The sequence below is a fragment of the Nicotiana tomentosiformis genome, chromosome 7 (assembly GCF_000390325.3).
Source record: "Nicotiana tomentosiformis chromosome 7, ASM39032v3, whole genome shotgun sequence".
Taxonomy (NCBI): domain Eukaryota; kingdom Viridiplantae; phylum Streptophyta; class Magnoliopsida; order Solanales; family Solanaceae; genus Nicotiana; species Nicotiana tomentosiformis.
Window position 1 is genome coordinate 26527890 of NC_090818.1, and position 16814 is coordinate 26544703.

General features: G+C 35.3%; 1 protein-coding gene across 2 annotated transcripts; it reads right to left on the bottom strand.

The window, feature by feature from the left end:
- Window positions 1–10399: 10399 nt before the first annotated feature.
- On the bottom strand, window positions 10400–14575 carry LOC104101871 (prohibitin-1, mitochondrial). 2 transcript variants are annotated; one of them, XM_070181407.1, is made up of 6 exons: window positions 14420–14575; window positions 12638–12825; window positions 11894–12010; window positions 11522–11692; window positions 11039–11251; window positions 10400–10837 (listed from the first exon to the last, which is right to left on the bottom strand). In XM_070181407.1, the coding sequence occupies exons 2-6, from the start codon at window positions 12812–12814 to the stop codon at window positions 10643–10645; spliced, it is 873 nt and encodes a 290-aa protein (XP_070037508.1). In that variant the 5' UTR covers window positions 12815–12825; window positions 14420–14575; the 3' UTR covers window positions 10400–10642. The 2 variants fall into 2 exon arrangements, with proteins under 2 accessions (XP_070037508.1, XP_033513445.1); XM_033657554.1 differs by lacking the exon at window positions 14420–14575 and having other exon boundaries at window positions 12638–12844.
- Between the last annotated feature and the right edge of the window lie 2239 nt (window positions 14576–16814).

Sequence of the window (16814 nt, forward strand, 5' to 3'; positions counted from 1 at the left end):
GCAATTCCACTAAGGAGTTCTTTTGACATTGTATTCATGAGCCACGAGAGAACAATTGCATTACACTTTCCCATTGTTCATGCAATTCTGTCTCACATGACTCTTTTGTGCAAGTGCCAGTCATAAACCCTAGCTTTCTCTTCCCCAATAATGCGATCTTCATCGTCCTGCTCCAAAAGTCATAGTTCTCAGATCCTGTTAGCTTCACAAGGATTAGAACAACGCCATGAGTGTCCAATAGACCAAGGTATAGTGGATGTGTATAGGAAATTGTTGTTTCTGCCATTGAAGAATTCAATTTCGAAAAATCACTCAGTAAATGAAGGATCAATAAACTTGAGGATGTTGTAAATCACACTAATGAATTTGAGTGGATTATCAGTAGCTCCCGCTCTGATACCATGCCAAAAGCAGTGCTAATCTGCACTTGAAGCCTCAAGCTTGACAAGTCCTTTAATGGAGGAAGCTTCTAGAGAGGAGAAGAAGAAGAGAGCATTTTCAGACAAAATGAAAGCATCGGATTCATTAAGGACTATGCAGGTGGTTATATATAGAACTGCACTAACCGACTCACTAATTAACTTAACCAATGGGACGCTGCCACATCACCCTGACTAACTACTGCTAACCAACTATTAACTAACAGACTAACATCACATATACAAACTAACAAACTAACAATACAAATCATAATATTATTTTACAAAACTTAAAATCTCAATATCTGAAGTCACTCCTATTTACCTGCAAATAGGTACAATTGATTTGCAACGTGGTTTATAGATACGTGAATTAAATTGATCTAATTAGTAAAATAACACAATACAGAGAAAATAAAATAAAGATAATTAAAAAAGAACAAACTTGGATTTAAGGTTGATCCTACCGGAACTAAGAACAGTTAGAAAATCTTAATAGCAATTGTATAAAGTTTTGTAAGAATGAGAGAAGTATATTAGCTTTTGCAATACAAGTAATTCGTGTCCCTTCAATAAGCACAAATACTGCTATTTATAGTTAACTTTGAGGAGACAAGATCTTCAAATCTTGCTCTCTTAAAGGTAATAATTAAAAATCCCTCTTGATGGCTGTATAACGTTTGAGAATAAATGCCACGATTTTTTGTAATGGCGGCTCCTTTAATGATATCTTCTCCAACCTATACCTTGCTTTAAAATTCTCTTTCCCGACCTTGATGTCGTCGGAGCTTACGCAATACCGATCACATGCATGTATCCAATATTAACTATTTGTTGAGTAGTCTCCTATATGTCTTCATTGTCACGTGTCTTGCTCCAGAAACATACTCCTATAATCTATTAATTTTACCCGATACAACTCCATAATTTAGATGCTTTGGTTCACTTCTGAGAAGTTTTTACCATTTGACAAGGTTCGCCAATTCACTCACCCCCTTTCCTAAGTACAAGATGTATATTAATTAAATATCTCGTAAAGCTTACATGCCATTGTGTTGTAGTTCCACGTGACATTATTATATTATTTATTACACTCTAGAAGTTACTCTATTTTTTTTAATATATTGCAAGACAATAATCTGTAGGCGTATATTACTTATAATTTTGGTTAAATTTGTTGGGTATTATATTGTATGTTGAGATTCATAGTACCACAATATATGTTTTATGTCGTGTCATGACTCACAGATTTAGTTAAAAGACAAGTTTTTCTATATAATGAATTTTGTCCTGCTGTTGTGATGTGCTAGAAAACAGCGAGTCAATTATTTATTCCCACAAGAAACTATTATTAGTATAATCCTAACAAGTTACCAATACGTCATTGAATATCTAAAAACATGAACAAAATAATATTTACTCAGTAGAATATCTTACTCAATGCTGATGTCTTGTCCTCTCTTTAACAGGTTGTTATTTTAATGAGGATAATAATAAGGCAACTTTTGATTTTTGACTACGTAAAGAGTACTAAATAAGCAGTCCCACTATATATGTGTTGTTTCTAAAATACAAAAATGAAACACATGCCTAGTTCTTATTGTCTATCTACTTTTCTAGGAATATTAATTAATAGAATAAAAATATCTAGAGTGCTTAGTCAAATTAAACTTACCATGGAGTATTCTCCAGGCATTGCTCTTGCAGTTGTAATCCCTGTAATTGTTTATTAGAAGTCCAACTCATGAAACCAAAGGAAAAATGAAGCCCGTTTCAGATATTGTGTTTTTCAAATGGTTAATAAGAAGGTTTTCGTTAAAAATATATTAAAGAACTTTTAATCTGAGAGAGTGCCTTTTTTTTTTACCTTCAACAACTAATAACTTATCTCCTTTTCTAGCACTGAAATTCAGAGGCGGATGTAGCCTAGAGTCTATGAGTTCATTTGAACTCATAATTTTTAATCGGAGTATATATATATATATAAAAAATTGATATTAGGCTAAAAATCTATGCTTTCGCATGTCATTTGCCTTGCCTAAATATTTGTGACTCGAGCTTAATAATGGTGTTTTTATGTGTAGAAGTCAATTTGAAGTGATTTGGCAAGCTTGCATGCAAAGTGAAGTAAAAACAAAAGAATGTGGAGGGAGTATGAGTTTAGTTCCCAGGTTAGTGCCAGGCACCAACCAAAACGTCAAAGGCAGAATAGTGGAAAATTTCGGTGTCCTGGTTGGCGCCAGGCGCCAAGCGAAACGGCTAAGGGCAGATTTCGTCGTAATTCAGCTAGGACTTGGTAGTTTCGACCCTACACCCCCCCCTCCCCCCAACATGTATAAAAGGGGTTCTAAACCTATTTCTTAAGATGGAGACATTATTGGAGAGGCAAAAGGCTATATGAACACTTGGAAGCAACGAATCACAAGAGTTTTCTCTTCCGTTCTTCCTTAATCTGTATTTTAATGCTCTCAATTATTATCATGATTATTAGTATGGTTATGAGTGGCTAAACTTTCTCATCTAGAGTTTGATGGAACCTTTTGGAGGATGAATTCTTGTTACGTTTTAATATAATTCTCCTTTGAATATCTCTACTTGTTCAACTACGTGTTTATTGTTGTTGATTGAATGGCCATCAATTGACTGTTCTTATTTAGTGTGTATTGCTTGAGAGAGGGTACATTTTTAGGTAGTTGTTGAACAACATCACTTCTAACGTATATGAGAGATCAATACGGAGGGTTTAAAGGCGGGATTAGAGATAACGAAACCTTGGTGCGATCGTAGTGAGCGGTAAATTAGTGACAGCTAGTGTAGTTCGAGAGAATATGTCTAGTAAATTATAGTAGTTGCTCGAGGGAGAACTACGATACCCAAAGTACTCACGATCGGTAGAGAAAACTTAGGCAAAATTATAGAAGACATAGCGGGAAGGATTCCGACTATTAGGGAAATCATAACTCTAGACCTCCTTAATATTATCTCCAATCCTTAGTATCTTTAGTTGTTAATTTACTATTTTAATTGTTAATTAATTAGTTAGAAAATAGAATCTTATTACTTAGGAATTGTTCGAGCTTGTCTTCTTATTGATAGTAAACAGTTGAACTAAACCTTAGTTCTCTGTGGGATTCGACTCCGGACTCTTAGACCGGATATTATATTTACAACGATTGTTTATCCTTCTTCTTTTTTTAGTTTTCCTTGTTGATTTGAGAAACATGGCATCTTGAAATTATGGGAGTTTTGATGTTGGTAATTCTACTTTTGATCTTCCTTATGCATATTGTGGAGGAAACCACTCATGCCAAAATTATCAATATATTCCCGAGAGCGAGTTATGTGCACCAACTCAATCTCATGTGTGAAATGTGTGTGATATGTGTGGTGGTCAAGATGATCACTTTTATGGTTGTGCTTATATTTTTTAGCCTCCCCCACCCCTTATTATGATGGTTCTACTTTTACTTGTGAAGTTACTAGGAACAAAGAACCTGGGGATGCTGACCTAAAGGAGATCAAAGATATGTTAATGTGCCTTGTGGAACAAAATAATAAGACACAATTACATATAGTAACGCAAGATGCAACTATTCACAACTTGAAGGCTCAAGTGAGTCAAGTGGTGGAAGCTTTGAATGTTCGACAAGTCAATCTGGTGGATAGTAGCCAAAAACAATGTGAATTAGAGTCAGAAGTTGACACTCTGATAGAGGAGGTCAGAGTAGAACACCAACAACCTAGCCAACTAGGATTTGAGGATGCCGATATTGAAGGCGTGATACTAGAGTCAACCGAGGACATTGAGGATAAATATTCAGTTGACTCCAGTGTCATTGGTACAGAGGATGTTGAACATATCAAAGTTCAGGTATTTGAGCATGTTGGACCTCATTCCAAACACTTCTCTACATTGTGTTTGGATGGTGAAATGAGAATGGATCCTTACGAGCGTAGAAAGGAGACAAAGGAAGAGGTAGACCAGCCATATATTTAAAAACTTTTGAGGCCGTCTAGGCAAGGTGATACTCCTCAGCTTAAAGCCAAAAAGTACATAAGGAATTATTTAACTTTTGGCTTTTAAGGCTTTACACCACCCCAAGAGCATGATCATAGAGCGGAATCAAAACTTGGGGTCCAATTCATAAGTTCGAAGTGGAGGCAGAAAGTGATTCATGCCGTGTCGTGACGTTAAATTAGGCACTTGTTGAAAGGCAACCCAACTTTACTGATTTTTTATTTTTTATTTTATTTTTTTACTTTTTTAATTGTGTTATTTTTGTAATGTAGTTTTTTATTTTTATTTTGTAGGAGCATGGAAAGCAAAGCCATTGGAAGGAAGCAAAAGCAAACCAGATGGTTGGAACTAAGTGTGAGGTACCCGCATGAGCCATCAGGCCAGGGAGAAGTCTGAGAACCACATGAGCTGCTGATGCTTCAGCCTCTGGCCTACCAGGCCAGGGAGAAGTCTGAGTACCCCATGAGCTGCTGATGCTTCGGCCTCTGGCCTACCAGGGAGTTTCTTTCACCCTCTTGTTATTTATGGTGTGCATTGGGGACGATGCACAATTTTAAGTGTGGGGTGAGGAGATTGTTTGAGTGATTTTCTATGATATTTTAGTTGTGTTAGTTTAACAAAAAAAAAGGGATTTTTCCTGACGATGGATCTCTTGGACAACTTTCTTGAGGGATTAAGGTTCAATAAAAAATCTAAAAATATTTTTTATTTAGTCGTAGGTAGATAATAACCCCCCTTGGTTTTTCTTTTGGCATCAAATCTTTTTCAAGGGATGTAACTTGAACCGGGTAATTTTATTTTTAGAAAATTGAGGGAAAAAAACTTGAGTGTTCTCATGTGCCTTTTGAACTGTTTAATACTAACATAGTTAGGTCTTAGCATGAAAATTACCTTCCTAACATGTTTTGATAAAAATTGATACCATGAAAGATTGAATAGCCTGTCTGTGGCACTTTCTCTCAGTTACTTGACTCATTGTTCATGTAGTGCTTCATTGCTTAATACTTCTTGACTTTGTGATAACTTGCCTAAACTTGAGAGTTGGAATGGAACAGTACCGATTGGGGTCATGTGCATTGTGTGATGTGAGATGGTGATTACATTCTGTGCTATCACGTGTTTGTCTAGAACTTTCCCTATGTGTTAGTCGAAGTGAAATAATAAGTTTTTTGAGTCTAGGGGATGATGTATGTGTTTCTTTGATTGTCCATTGAGTTATTATGCCACCATAAATAAAATTATCCTTAGATAGCCCATTTGAGCCTATAACTTTTTCTTTGGCACCCACATTACAAGTCGATTCCCATTTTGTTCTTAATTAAATCTATTCGAACATTTACCTCCGAAAGCACTTAAGTCGCTAGAAGAGTAAGATGATAGTTGGGGTAGCTTTTGAGTGGAACCATAGAAAAGCCAAAACGGTGCATGTATATTTTGGAAGATCATTAGCCGGGCAACCTAAATTTATGGAGAATGTTGAAGGAAAAAAAAGAGAAAGAAAAAAAGCAAAGAAAATACAAAAAGGAGAAAAATAAGTATATAGAAAATACACCTCCGGTTCATCGTGATCCGGGCTAGTGAGTGTATAGATGTGCTTAAAGAAGAAGGGCCAAGTTGTAAATGGTTTAGTGGCATTGCTTAAATTGGCATAAAGAGTGTGTATTTGAAAGTTAAGTGTAGTATATGAAAGTAATTAGGAGGGTTAGTCACTATATTCAAACTATAACCTACATGTCCCTTATCTTACATTACAACCCGTAAAGACCTAATTGATCTTAGATTTTGCGAGCTTAGATTAGTGGAGATATACACTATAGGAAAGCCTATGGTACAATCACAGAATGCACATGAAACTCATTATGAGAGTGAGTGGTTCTTTGTTTATATATGTGATGTCCTTAAATTATATACGAATGCATATTTGAATGTGTGGAAGAAATACCCTCTTATTCTTTGGTGAGGCAAATGATTCCATGACGGATATGTGACGTTATTAAACATCTCTTGTTGGGTGAGTGCACGAGTTGAGAGTGCTTATTGGTGACGAGTCGGTCTTTGAGGTTGGGTGGTTATGGGCTGGTTGTTTGAGTGTTTTTCATTGGTCACTAATATTCCGGCATGTGAAAGTTCGGAAATGTATGAATGCGTATGCAAGGGCTCAATTGTTGGTATCAACCATGGTCATTGGTGTAGTGTGTTTAATTGCCAAATATTCCTCCATTGTATGATGTCTTGCGTGCATTGTTTGGTTAGCAAGGTTTTAGGTTGCTCGAGGACGAGCAAGAGCTTAAGTGTGGGGTGGTGATGTTAGGCTAAAAAACCATGTTCTCGCATGTAATTTTCCTTGCATTATACCTCAATCTTGTTAACTTTGGTATAAATATTTGTGACTCGAGCTTAATAATGGTGTTTTTATGTGTAAAAGTCAATTTGAAGTGATTTAGCAAGCTTGCATGCAAAGTGAAGTAAAAACAGAATAATGTGAAGGAAGTATGAGTTTGATGCCCGGGTTGCCACGCACCAACCAAACGCCAAAGGCAGAATAGTGGAAACCTTTGGTGTCCTGGTTGGCGCCAGGCGCCAAGCGAGACAGCTAAGGGCGTATTTCGTCCTAATTCGGCTAGGACTTGGTAGTTTCGACCCTACACGCCCCAACATGTATAAAAGGGGTTCTAAACTTATTTCTTAAGGGGGACATTATTGGAGAGGCAAAAGGCTATGGGAACACTTGGAAGCAACGAATCACAAGAGTTTTCTCTTCCGTTCTTCCTTAATCTGTATTTTAATGCTCTCAATTATTATCATGATTGTTAGTATGGTTATGAGTAGCTAAACTTTCTCATCTAGGGTTTGATGGAACCTTTTGGAGGATAAATTCTTGTTGCGTTTTAATATAATTCTCCTTTGAATATCTTTACTTGTTCAATTACGTGTTTATTGTTGTTGATTGAATGACCATCAATTGACTGTACCTATTTAGTGTGTATTGCTTGAGAGAAGGCACATATTTAGGTAGTTGTTGAACAACATCACTCCTAACAAAAGTAAGAGATCAATACGGATGGTTTAAAGGTGGGATTAGAGATAACGAAACCTTGGTTTGATCGTAGTGAGCGGTGAATTAGTGACAGCTAGCATAGTTCGAGAGAATATGTCTAGTAAATTGTGGTAGTTGCTCGAAAGAGAACTACGACACCCAAAGTACTCACGATCGGTAGAGAAAATTTAGGCGAAATTATAGAAGACATAGCGGGAAGGATTCCGACTATTGGGAAAATCATAACTCTAGACCTCCTTAATATTATCTCCAATCCTTAGTATCTTTAGTTGTTAATTTACTATTTTAATTTGTTAATTAATTAGTTAGAAAATATAATCTTATTACTTAGGAATTGTTCGACCTTGTCTTCTTAGTGATAGTAAACAGTTATAGCTAAACCTTAGTTCTCTGTGGGATTCGACTCCGGACTCTTAGACCGGATATTATATTTGCAGCGACCGCTTATCCTTTTTAGGATAGAGTTGGGCGTGATCAGTAACACCTATTAAAATTTTAACAAATATTAAGTTTGGACCCATAGTTTTATCAGTATAATGAGTTTAGTGCAAGTTTATATTCATAAATTTAAATCCTAAATCTATCTAGGTTGATATTCATATAATTCGAGAATTAAACAAGTATAACTTGAGTCAAACAAGTATAAATAACGTCTATAGACATTTCAGAATTCACTTTTTTGACTTAAATTTTATAACATTTAAATTCTGAATCAATCCTGTAGAAGACCATTTGATTCAAACTCATGCATCGCATGAACACTATTATAAATTCGTGACACTGCAATTTTAACTTCTTTTACTACAAACAAGTGGTGTAACAACTTTCATTTATATGAGGAAATGTAATTTTCTTCTTCTTTTTTCCTTTTTAAAATGGGGTTGCTATTAAAGGAATATATTAAATGAAAGATGAGTAAAGCCGTCCACATGTGTTCTAGAGGGAAGGAAATAGGGAGAAGAAGACGTGGCATGTTTTCTATTTCAGACTTGGTACAAGTAAACGTAAACATAAACGGCCGCCGAATTATTATAATTATTACTACTACTCCACTAGTACTACTAGTCTTTGGAAATTTTGGTATTGTCGGCGACCAATTAGACTTGCGACATTTTTCGTGGAATCATAAGAAAGAAAAATAGTGTAGCCATGCCATGCACTTCGTTGGTTTGTCGTGTCACTTGTTGCATACATGACGTAGCCATTTCTTCTTTAGGGAGAGAAGTTATATATACGAAAACGGGGGAGAAGGCAGAAGTTTTATTAACGGAATTCAATAAATAAAAACTTAAATACAAAAAAATATTATGGTGATTCAACATTACTATATATCGTTTAAAAAAATAATTTTATAAACACAGTAGGAGTGTAATATAAGTGATTTGTAAGAACCCATTTCCATTTTCCCCTGTAGCTCCACTCCTGCTCGAAAGAATTTGGATTCATGAATGAATGACATGTCATTCCAATTTTTAGCTACTTCTCTACTTTCAAGCTCTCCGAAAAATATTAAGAAAAGGAAATGGAAACACATAGGAAGGACTAAGGAGATATAACATTATGACCTACGGTCATAAAAAAACCAAAAAAACACAATATGATCGAGAGTTGAAGTAGGGAAATCATACTTTTGGTATCTTTATTTTATAGTGACTGTACACCTTTGTTTTACCTTTTTGAGATATTTATTTTCTTATTATCTAATACATAATTTAAGTTCATGCAAGTTTTGTCCTTACTTTTTTTAATATGCATACTGTGTCTGTTTTAGGGTTCAGAATCTACTTTCATTTATAACAATTAAACCCATCATCGAGTGGTTTCAAAAGCTACTACCTATGATGTGCACACAAATTTAAGTCGCCTCATAATTAGTGTTATATTTTAAACAATAGTTTATGATAGTTCTTTTTTTCATTTTTAAGTTCCCTTATATGAACAGGAAGAATGATTTATGAATCAAAAGAAAACAAGTTGGAATATCCTCAAAGAAGCTGATATATCATGTGTTTGGCAGATGAACATTTTCACTAAAAATTACAGAGTTAAGAAAATGTCACAGTTAGGTAAAAAGAGTTAGATTCAATATTTATTAGCAGTAATTATATCGGAAATTTTTGAAGGAAAAAAAGAAAAGAAAGAGGAAACAAAATTAAAGAAGATTTTGATTAAGTGGACAACTCAAATCAATCAGAATTATGAGATGTGATTTGCTTTTAGCTACCGAACTAAATAAATACAAATTCTTCATCGTATCCACACAAATATGCAAATAGCTAAGGTCTAGAAAGAGGTCATCATTTTAGTACATGACATTGAATTATGGTTCTTTAATTTTATTACGATTAGACCTTACTACCGCATCAAACTCCTTGAGGTCCTCAAATCTGAACCTCTTGAGAAAAGAACACGTTTATGTTTACTTATCCTGTTATGTGGTTAATTTTTAAAAAAATTGGCTTGTGCTAAATTTGAATTTATTTCATATATTTTGTGAGTACTCCAAGAACGAGTTCTATGTTCATCGCTCCACTTAAAAAGACAGATAAAAGTTCAACAATTGATTAATCCTAAATTTAAATCCACAAATAACAAAAGATTTATGTATCTCTGCAAGGGTAGGAAGGTAACAATTGTGCTCAATTTGTTGAGCAATTAAACTAACACCATATGAAAAGGTTGATGTTTTTAAAGTGCTATTGCTTACAACCCCGTCCTCTACCATAGGCCACACCAGAAAATTGACCTTATTGGGCATATAGGAAAAAACCTTTATAGTTGAGGATGCATCCTGTAATAAGTTAAGACTGTAATAACCACCACTTCTTGGTTCTTAACAGAGGAGAAACTGTATGTAGAAAAGATGGGGGGGGGGGGGGGGGGGGGGGGGGAAACGGAAAACACTGATACAATTCTGTTTTTGTTTTGGTGCATAATAAACGTTTTGATAACATCCGAAACAGGACAAGGGCTTTCCTTTGACAACAAGTCCTTAAGACAAAGGACTCCCCATTCAGTCCAAGAAACTCAGAAGTGCGATCAGTCGCTATGCAAAAACATGTAGCAGAGTCGCCCACAATTTAACTGATTTGAGGAATAACATGAAATGTTGAAACAGGAACTGTTTTATTTGGTAGTATCAAAATTTCACCTTTTTCCAGCGCTATCCAAGTTGAAGTCTTGAAGATTGAGCAACAGATCATCTGAGCTCAAGTACACCTTGTTGGCTGCATGTGACATAGTTTGTGCAATTTCTCTTGCGGCTTCAATTTTCCTAAGCGTGATAAATGCTGGATTGTTGGCAATAGATTGACCAATGAGCTGGGCACTTTTAGCCTCACCCTGTGAAACACCACAGAGAGAATTCAATATTTAGTTTCATAATGGTCCAGGTAAACAATCTTCAATTTTCTTCTTCAAGAGCAAAGCAGAACACACACGGAAAAAAAACGTCATCAAGCCAGCAAAGGGAAAATGCCAGTATCATGGAGCAACTAGAGATTAAATTAAACAAGGAAGGTTAAGCGCTGGAAATATTTTTACCTGAGCTCTAATTATAGCACTTCGCTTATCTTGCTCAGCCTTTTCCACAACAAACTTAGCCCTCTCAGCTTCTTGAGCAGCCACCTGTTTTGCTTCAATTGCAGCTGTAAATTCCTTTCCAAAAGTCAGACTAGTAATGGACACATCATCTAGCGCAATGTTGAAGTTAGCTGCTCTCTCTGTCAAAATCTTGCGTATTTCTCTACTAACATTCTGCAAAAAGTAACACAAGATTGAGCAAAACAGAGACGATTTCAAATAGTTTCTAGGGAAGCCGAAGAAGAAAATTTACAGTTAGGTGCCAGAGGAAGAAGCGGTATAACTAACAATTGAACATTTCCTCCAAACCATCACTCACACAGTAAAGATGGGACGTATTACCATCTCTAGCACAATAACTTTTTTAGGTAAGTATCTCTAGCACAATAACTACTTCGACAAAGAGCAACATGAACAATGTAAAGCAAGGCCTCTTGCAAATACCTCTCTCTGTGTGATGAGCTGGCTTGCGTTGTACTGAGCAACCACAGCTTTCAAAGTCTCATGAATAATGGAAGGGAGGACCCTTTCATTATAGTTCTCACCAAGCGTTCGGTAAACAGTGGGTAGTTGGTCTGGAACAGGACGAGTGAGAACTCGAAGACCAATTTTGACCTGTGAAATAAGTTGGAACATTATTTTTCATTTAAACCTGTTATTCTGCCAAAGCCACAAGGAAAAACTGTTCCTGGGATTAAGCAAAATGTTGACTATGACCAACGTTTGGCCTTCACAAGTCGAGACGAAATGTTTGCCTTCTTTTTTCCTTTAATATCTTGTAAAATGGAGCAACACATGTTTCATAGAAGAATTTACCATCTGAAGGTCACGACTTCCTGAAGTGCTCTCCACTAGATGAGGACGTGCACGAACATCATAAATGACCGGCCTTTCAAACCAAGGGATCATGAAATGTGTCCCTTCTGGATACACCTATTCATCAAACATTTAGTGCACTTATCAATAAAACCTCTGGCACATATAAACAAAGGAAAAACAGGTAAAGGCCATACACTAGGGCATAAGTCTACCAACAACCACATTGAGGTCAACAAGATCCAAGAAAATCAAAGAAAAAGGCTCCAAAACACATATAAAGAGCCAGCAAATCCAAAACATATCAATGTGCCAGGACATGACAGAATTTAAGAAATATCAACATCATAAGTATTACTTCTATTTTGTGAAACTTGGCAATACATAGAAACATTTTGCCCTGCAAAAGAACTATGCACATCTTACCTGCTGAACCTCATGAATTATATCCACCAAACATAATCAACAAGGGAAGTATTAAAGAGTAAAGACCATACTATAAAAAGAAATTAAATATTGCAGAAGGCCGTCGGATCCACAAGGATGTGAATAAAATTTTGGTCTCGACATGCAAAACACACAGAATTTTGAGGGTGACTGATGCTAGTCAAGTCAATACAATTTATCCACGATGAAGCGTGTCAAAGAGTCAATGCAACAAAGCAGAAGTAGTAGATACCTTCTCTTTAACACCACCAATATTTCCTAGAGAAGTCCACCCAACAAGGCAAGAAATGTTGTTACCTTATCCTTAACACCAATAATACGGTTGAACACAATTGCACGGTGTCCACCATCAACATTGTAGAGACTGTTAGCAACTCCATACACACCAAGACCAGCCACTACTCCCAACTTGATCAAAGCGGAAGCTGCACCACCGCCAGGCATCTTAGGAACCTTAACATTGTTGAGATTCATCTTGCTAATACCTGAAAGCAAGGCAACCATAGTCATCATTTCAAATTACCAAGTAAGAAAAGCATGCAAATATGGAAAGGACTGCTCCATGTGCATCCTGAAAGGCTTTATAAAGCATGCACTCAAAAACCTATGACTTAGTCAATAAGCAAAAGAAAGCCCCACAAAGAGACTTGACAGTTTTCAGTTTTTAAAAAAAAAAAAATCCTAATACACAATAATATCAGAAAAATTGACATAGAGGATTTTCATGTAGCGAACACCAACTAGTTTTGAATTGAGGTGTTGTAGCAGTAGTACTAGTAGTTGTTGTTGCTGTTGTTGTAAGATCTACACTAGAAAGATAGACAAAAGATATTCTGTTAAACTAAAAAGATTACCAGCAAACCATCTGTATGTTGCTTAACATATCTAGCTTGTTACGATAACAAGGCTAACGCTGTATCATATCCTCAAGTCATTCAAAACCCAGTAACCATTCAACATTTGATTTCTTCTCACTTTCCTTACCGCTTAAACTACCATGGACCTTTTCTCTGTGCACTATGATTCTCTACAGATTATGAAAAATCTTAGATGTAAATTCCTATGGCATAAAATGCAGGATGACAAAAAATGATACTAGTAAATATGTACATTCTTGAGTCGAGGTTCTATCGAAAACAACCCTCTACCCTCCCAGGGCAGGGGTAAAGGCCTCCAACCCCTCTGCGTACACACTAACCTCTCCAACCCTACTTGTGGGACTTCACTGCGTGTATTGTTGTTGTTGTAGTAAATATGTACATTCAGATGGTTAGCAATTATGCAATTTAAATAATCTTATCTTAAATAAGTAACTGGCAAACTACTTTTGATAAGTAATGGAAAAAGTAACTGGCAAAGCATCATGCAGAAGTAAAATAATATTTCTTAAAATCTAACATCAGCAGCAAAGCTAGCAAACACCAATCAGAAAAAAAAAAAGTCTCAGTAAAGAGATCCAAAAATGCTCAGTTACAATAGCTCCTGCATCAAAAATGCAATTAGCAAATAATACAATCAATTCGTCAATCAATCAACTCCACAGTAGTCGGGATCGGCTATATGAATCATTTGTAACCATTTGACTCTATTCAGTCCAAATTTCGTACCAATACTAAATGTTAACTAGCTTAACCTACACCACTAAGAGCTAAGACGGAACAACAAAGACAAACAGTGGAGAAAGAAAATAGAAAATATCTCAGTAAACTATGCAACGTAATTAGGAAATTAGACTGCTAATCAGCTATTTAAGCACACACCTCCTCAAACTACCTTCTGACAAATTACTGAGCTAAAAATACCTAAACCTCAAAAGGTAGCTCACGTGGTGAAGATTACCCTAGATCCATTTACTTAAGACACGGAATAATAATAACATAGCCTTATTCAAGTTAATTGTTAGCTAAATTTGTCCAGTGTAGCACGAAAACAGCAATTTAAAAGCCGATAAAACCTATTAATGAAGCGGTGGAAGGAAAATTCAACTTCAGCCGAGTCAAAAGCAAAACTATACAAAGAAATAAAGAGAGCATATATGCAGTTAAAGAAAATGGAGAACTGAGAGGAATATCTGATTACCTGTTCTAAACGACGGAGATACAATAAACCGTCTAGAAAGCTAGAGGAGATGAGCCTGAAAAAAGGGTACGAAAGCTTGGGGAAGGGGTTTAGTCGCTTTAGGGTTTTTGCTTTTTCGGTTTCTATTTTCTTTTTTTTAAGTCTATTTTTTTCCTAGATATATGTAGGTGTAATTTTAATCGAGTATATTCAATTTTTTCCCGAGTATAGGGGCTTCTAACATTGGACCGTTGTCCACTTGTCCTCTTACTTTTAGCATTTACAAAAGCCCAAACACCACTTCCTCAATTAATTCTTGCCTATATTCTTTTTCTTAACCTATTTTAACCTATTTGTATATGATTTAAATTTGTTTTTACCTATTAACTTGACACTAAGAAGATCTGTGTTAAAAATTGATTAAGAGTGATATTTATGTTTATCATCATAGATTTAAATATTATTCGACAAATTAAAATGAAAAATTAAAAATTTCATTGTTGGGATTTTTAAAAACATAAAAATGATTTTGCGATTTGTTGAAATTTTTGACAACTCATGATTGGGGTTCGTTAGGAACGTCATTTTGAAGCTAACTATTTCGCAAAAATTTGAGTTATTTGGTGATATTTTCGTGAGTTGAAGTTCCTAAACCCAATTTTTTATACAATATTATAATAAAGATATATTTTTGTATAATGTTACATCTCATGTGTATAAATAATGTTGCAAAAAAATAATGGGTTACGCGGTTGCAAACTTAAAAAGATGACTATTCTAGTGCAATGTGTTGTGTTGGGGGTGTACTTTCGTACAAATCACTCTCTTTATAAGTGCTACTTTTTGATTGGATACGACCACAACAAAACCATTAAGATATAATTATTTGTGGAGAATAACTTATTAATAGATCAAGGGGTTTTAGTTCATAAATTGGACCAGAACTCCGGAAATGATTTTTTTTTTTTTATAAGGAGCACTTTTTGTTTTAATGAATATTACGCAATGCAAATCGAGAATAATCAAGAGTCTCAATACGAATAACGGATACCGAAAAAAAAACTGAACCAATTCCTTCCGTAAGGTTTGGGCCTAAATAAACCGATCCAAGCCCAAGCCTAAGCTCATTGTTCTCAATAAATGTGTGTGCCTATATATTTTTAATGCTTAATAGTAGGGCAAGTTATATATTTGATCGGTTGGCAAAATAGACACTTATTCCAAGCCCAAGCCTAAGCTTATTGTTCTCAATAAATGTGTGTGCCTATATATTTTTAATGCTTAATAGTAGGGCAACTTATATATTTGATCGGTTGGCAAAATAGACACTTATTTTATATATATAAAATAACACATATTTGTTGCTTTTGAGATGTTACTAACACATGCTATATATATATAGCATGTGTTAGTAACATCTCAAAAGCAACAAATATAATTTAACCAACATTATTTTTCATATTTATTTATTAAATTACTACCATGTGATTTTTTTATTGTGATATCTCTTCTTATTGTTTAGTTTTAAAAAATTTATGTGTTTGATATCTTCTATTTCAAATTGTAATATACTTTGCTATTATTTGTGAACTTGTATGAATTGGGTAGTTATGGATTAATTCTGTAACCCATATGAGCTCATGGGAAGAGAGTGTTGTATAGGGTAAAATATGTTCATATTAAATAGTCGCATAATAAAGCGACATGCGAAGCCGAAGGCACATGAAAAGCGAGGTAAATGGCAACCAGGTCCGAAGGCAGCAATCTCGTTTGTTCCCGAAGAAAATGTTGACAAAATAAATGTCTGACACCCAGTAGTACTTAATGGAGAATATTTTATAGCATCAAGTACGTAGTCTGTTACAGAGAATATGACATGCATTGGCTACCATTACACATTCTTCAATGGCCCCCATAATTGTCATTTAAGAGGGCTTGATCCTAGGACCTTGCTCCCTAGGAACAACTATAAATAGTGAGCTCAACAGCTATTGTAGGACACGAATTTTCTGACAAGCTTATGCTATATACTCTTCAAAGCTCAACAATATTTGATCTTCTTGCTTATTAATATCGTTACTACTACCTTCGGAATCTCTGCTCCCGAAACCAAGATTTTTGTTATCTTATCTCAATCTTTCCGCTCAGTCTTATGCTCTTATTTAATTTATTTATTATTTTGGGATCAAATCGATTCACTTATCTATAAACTACGTATTAATTCAACTGTACCGTTTTACGGGTACACAGTTTGGCGCCCACCATGGTACTTAGATAGTTGTGTAATTGAGTTGATCCTTGCATCTGTTACTAACCTGTTTGATTCTTGTTATTAGCAAAAAATGTTCAAAAAAGGCAGATAATGATGTCAACATCGCACACAACGTTGAGGCCCAAGGAAATCAATATCAGCACG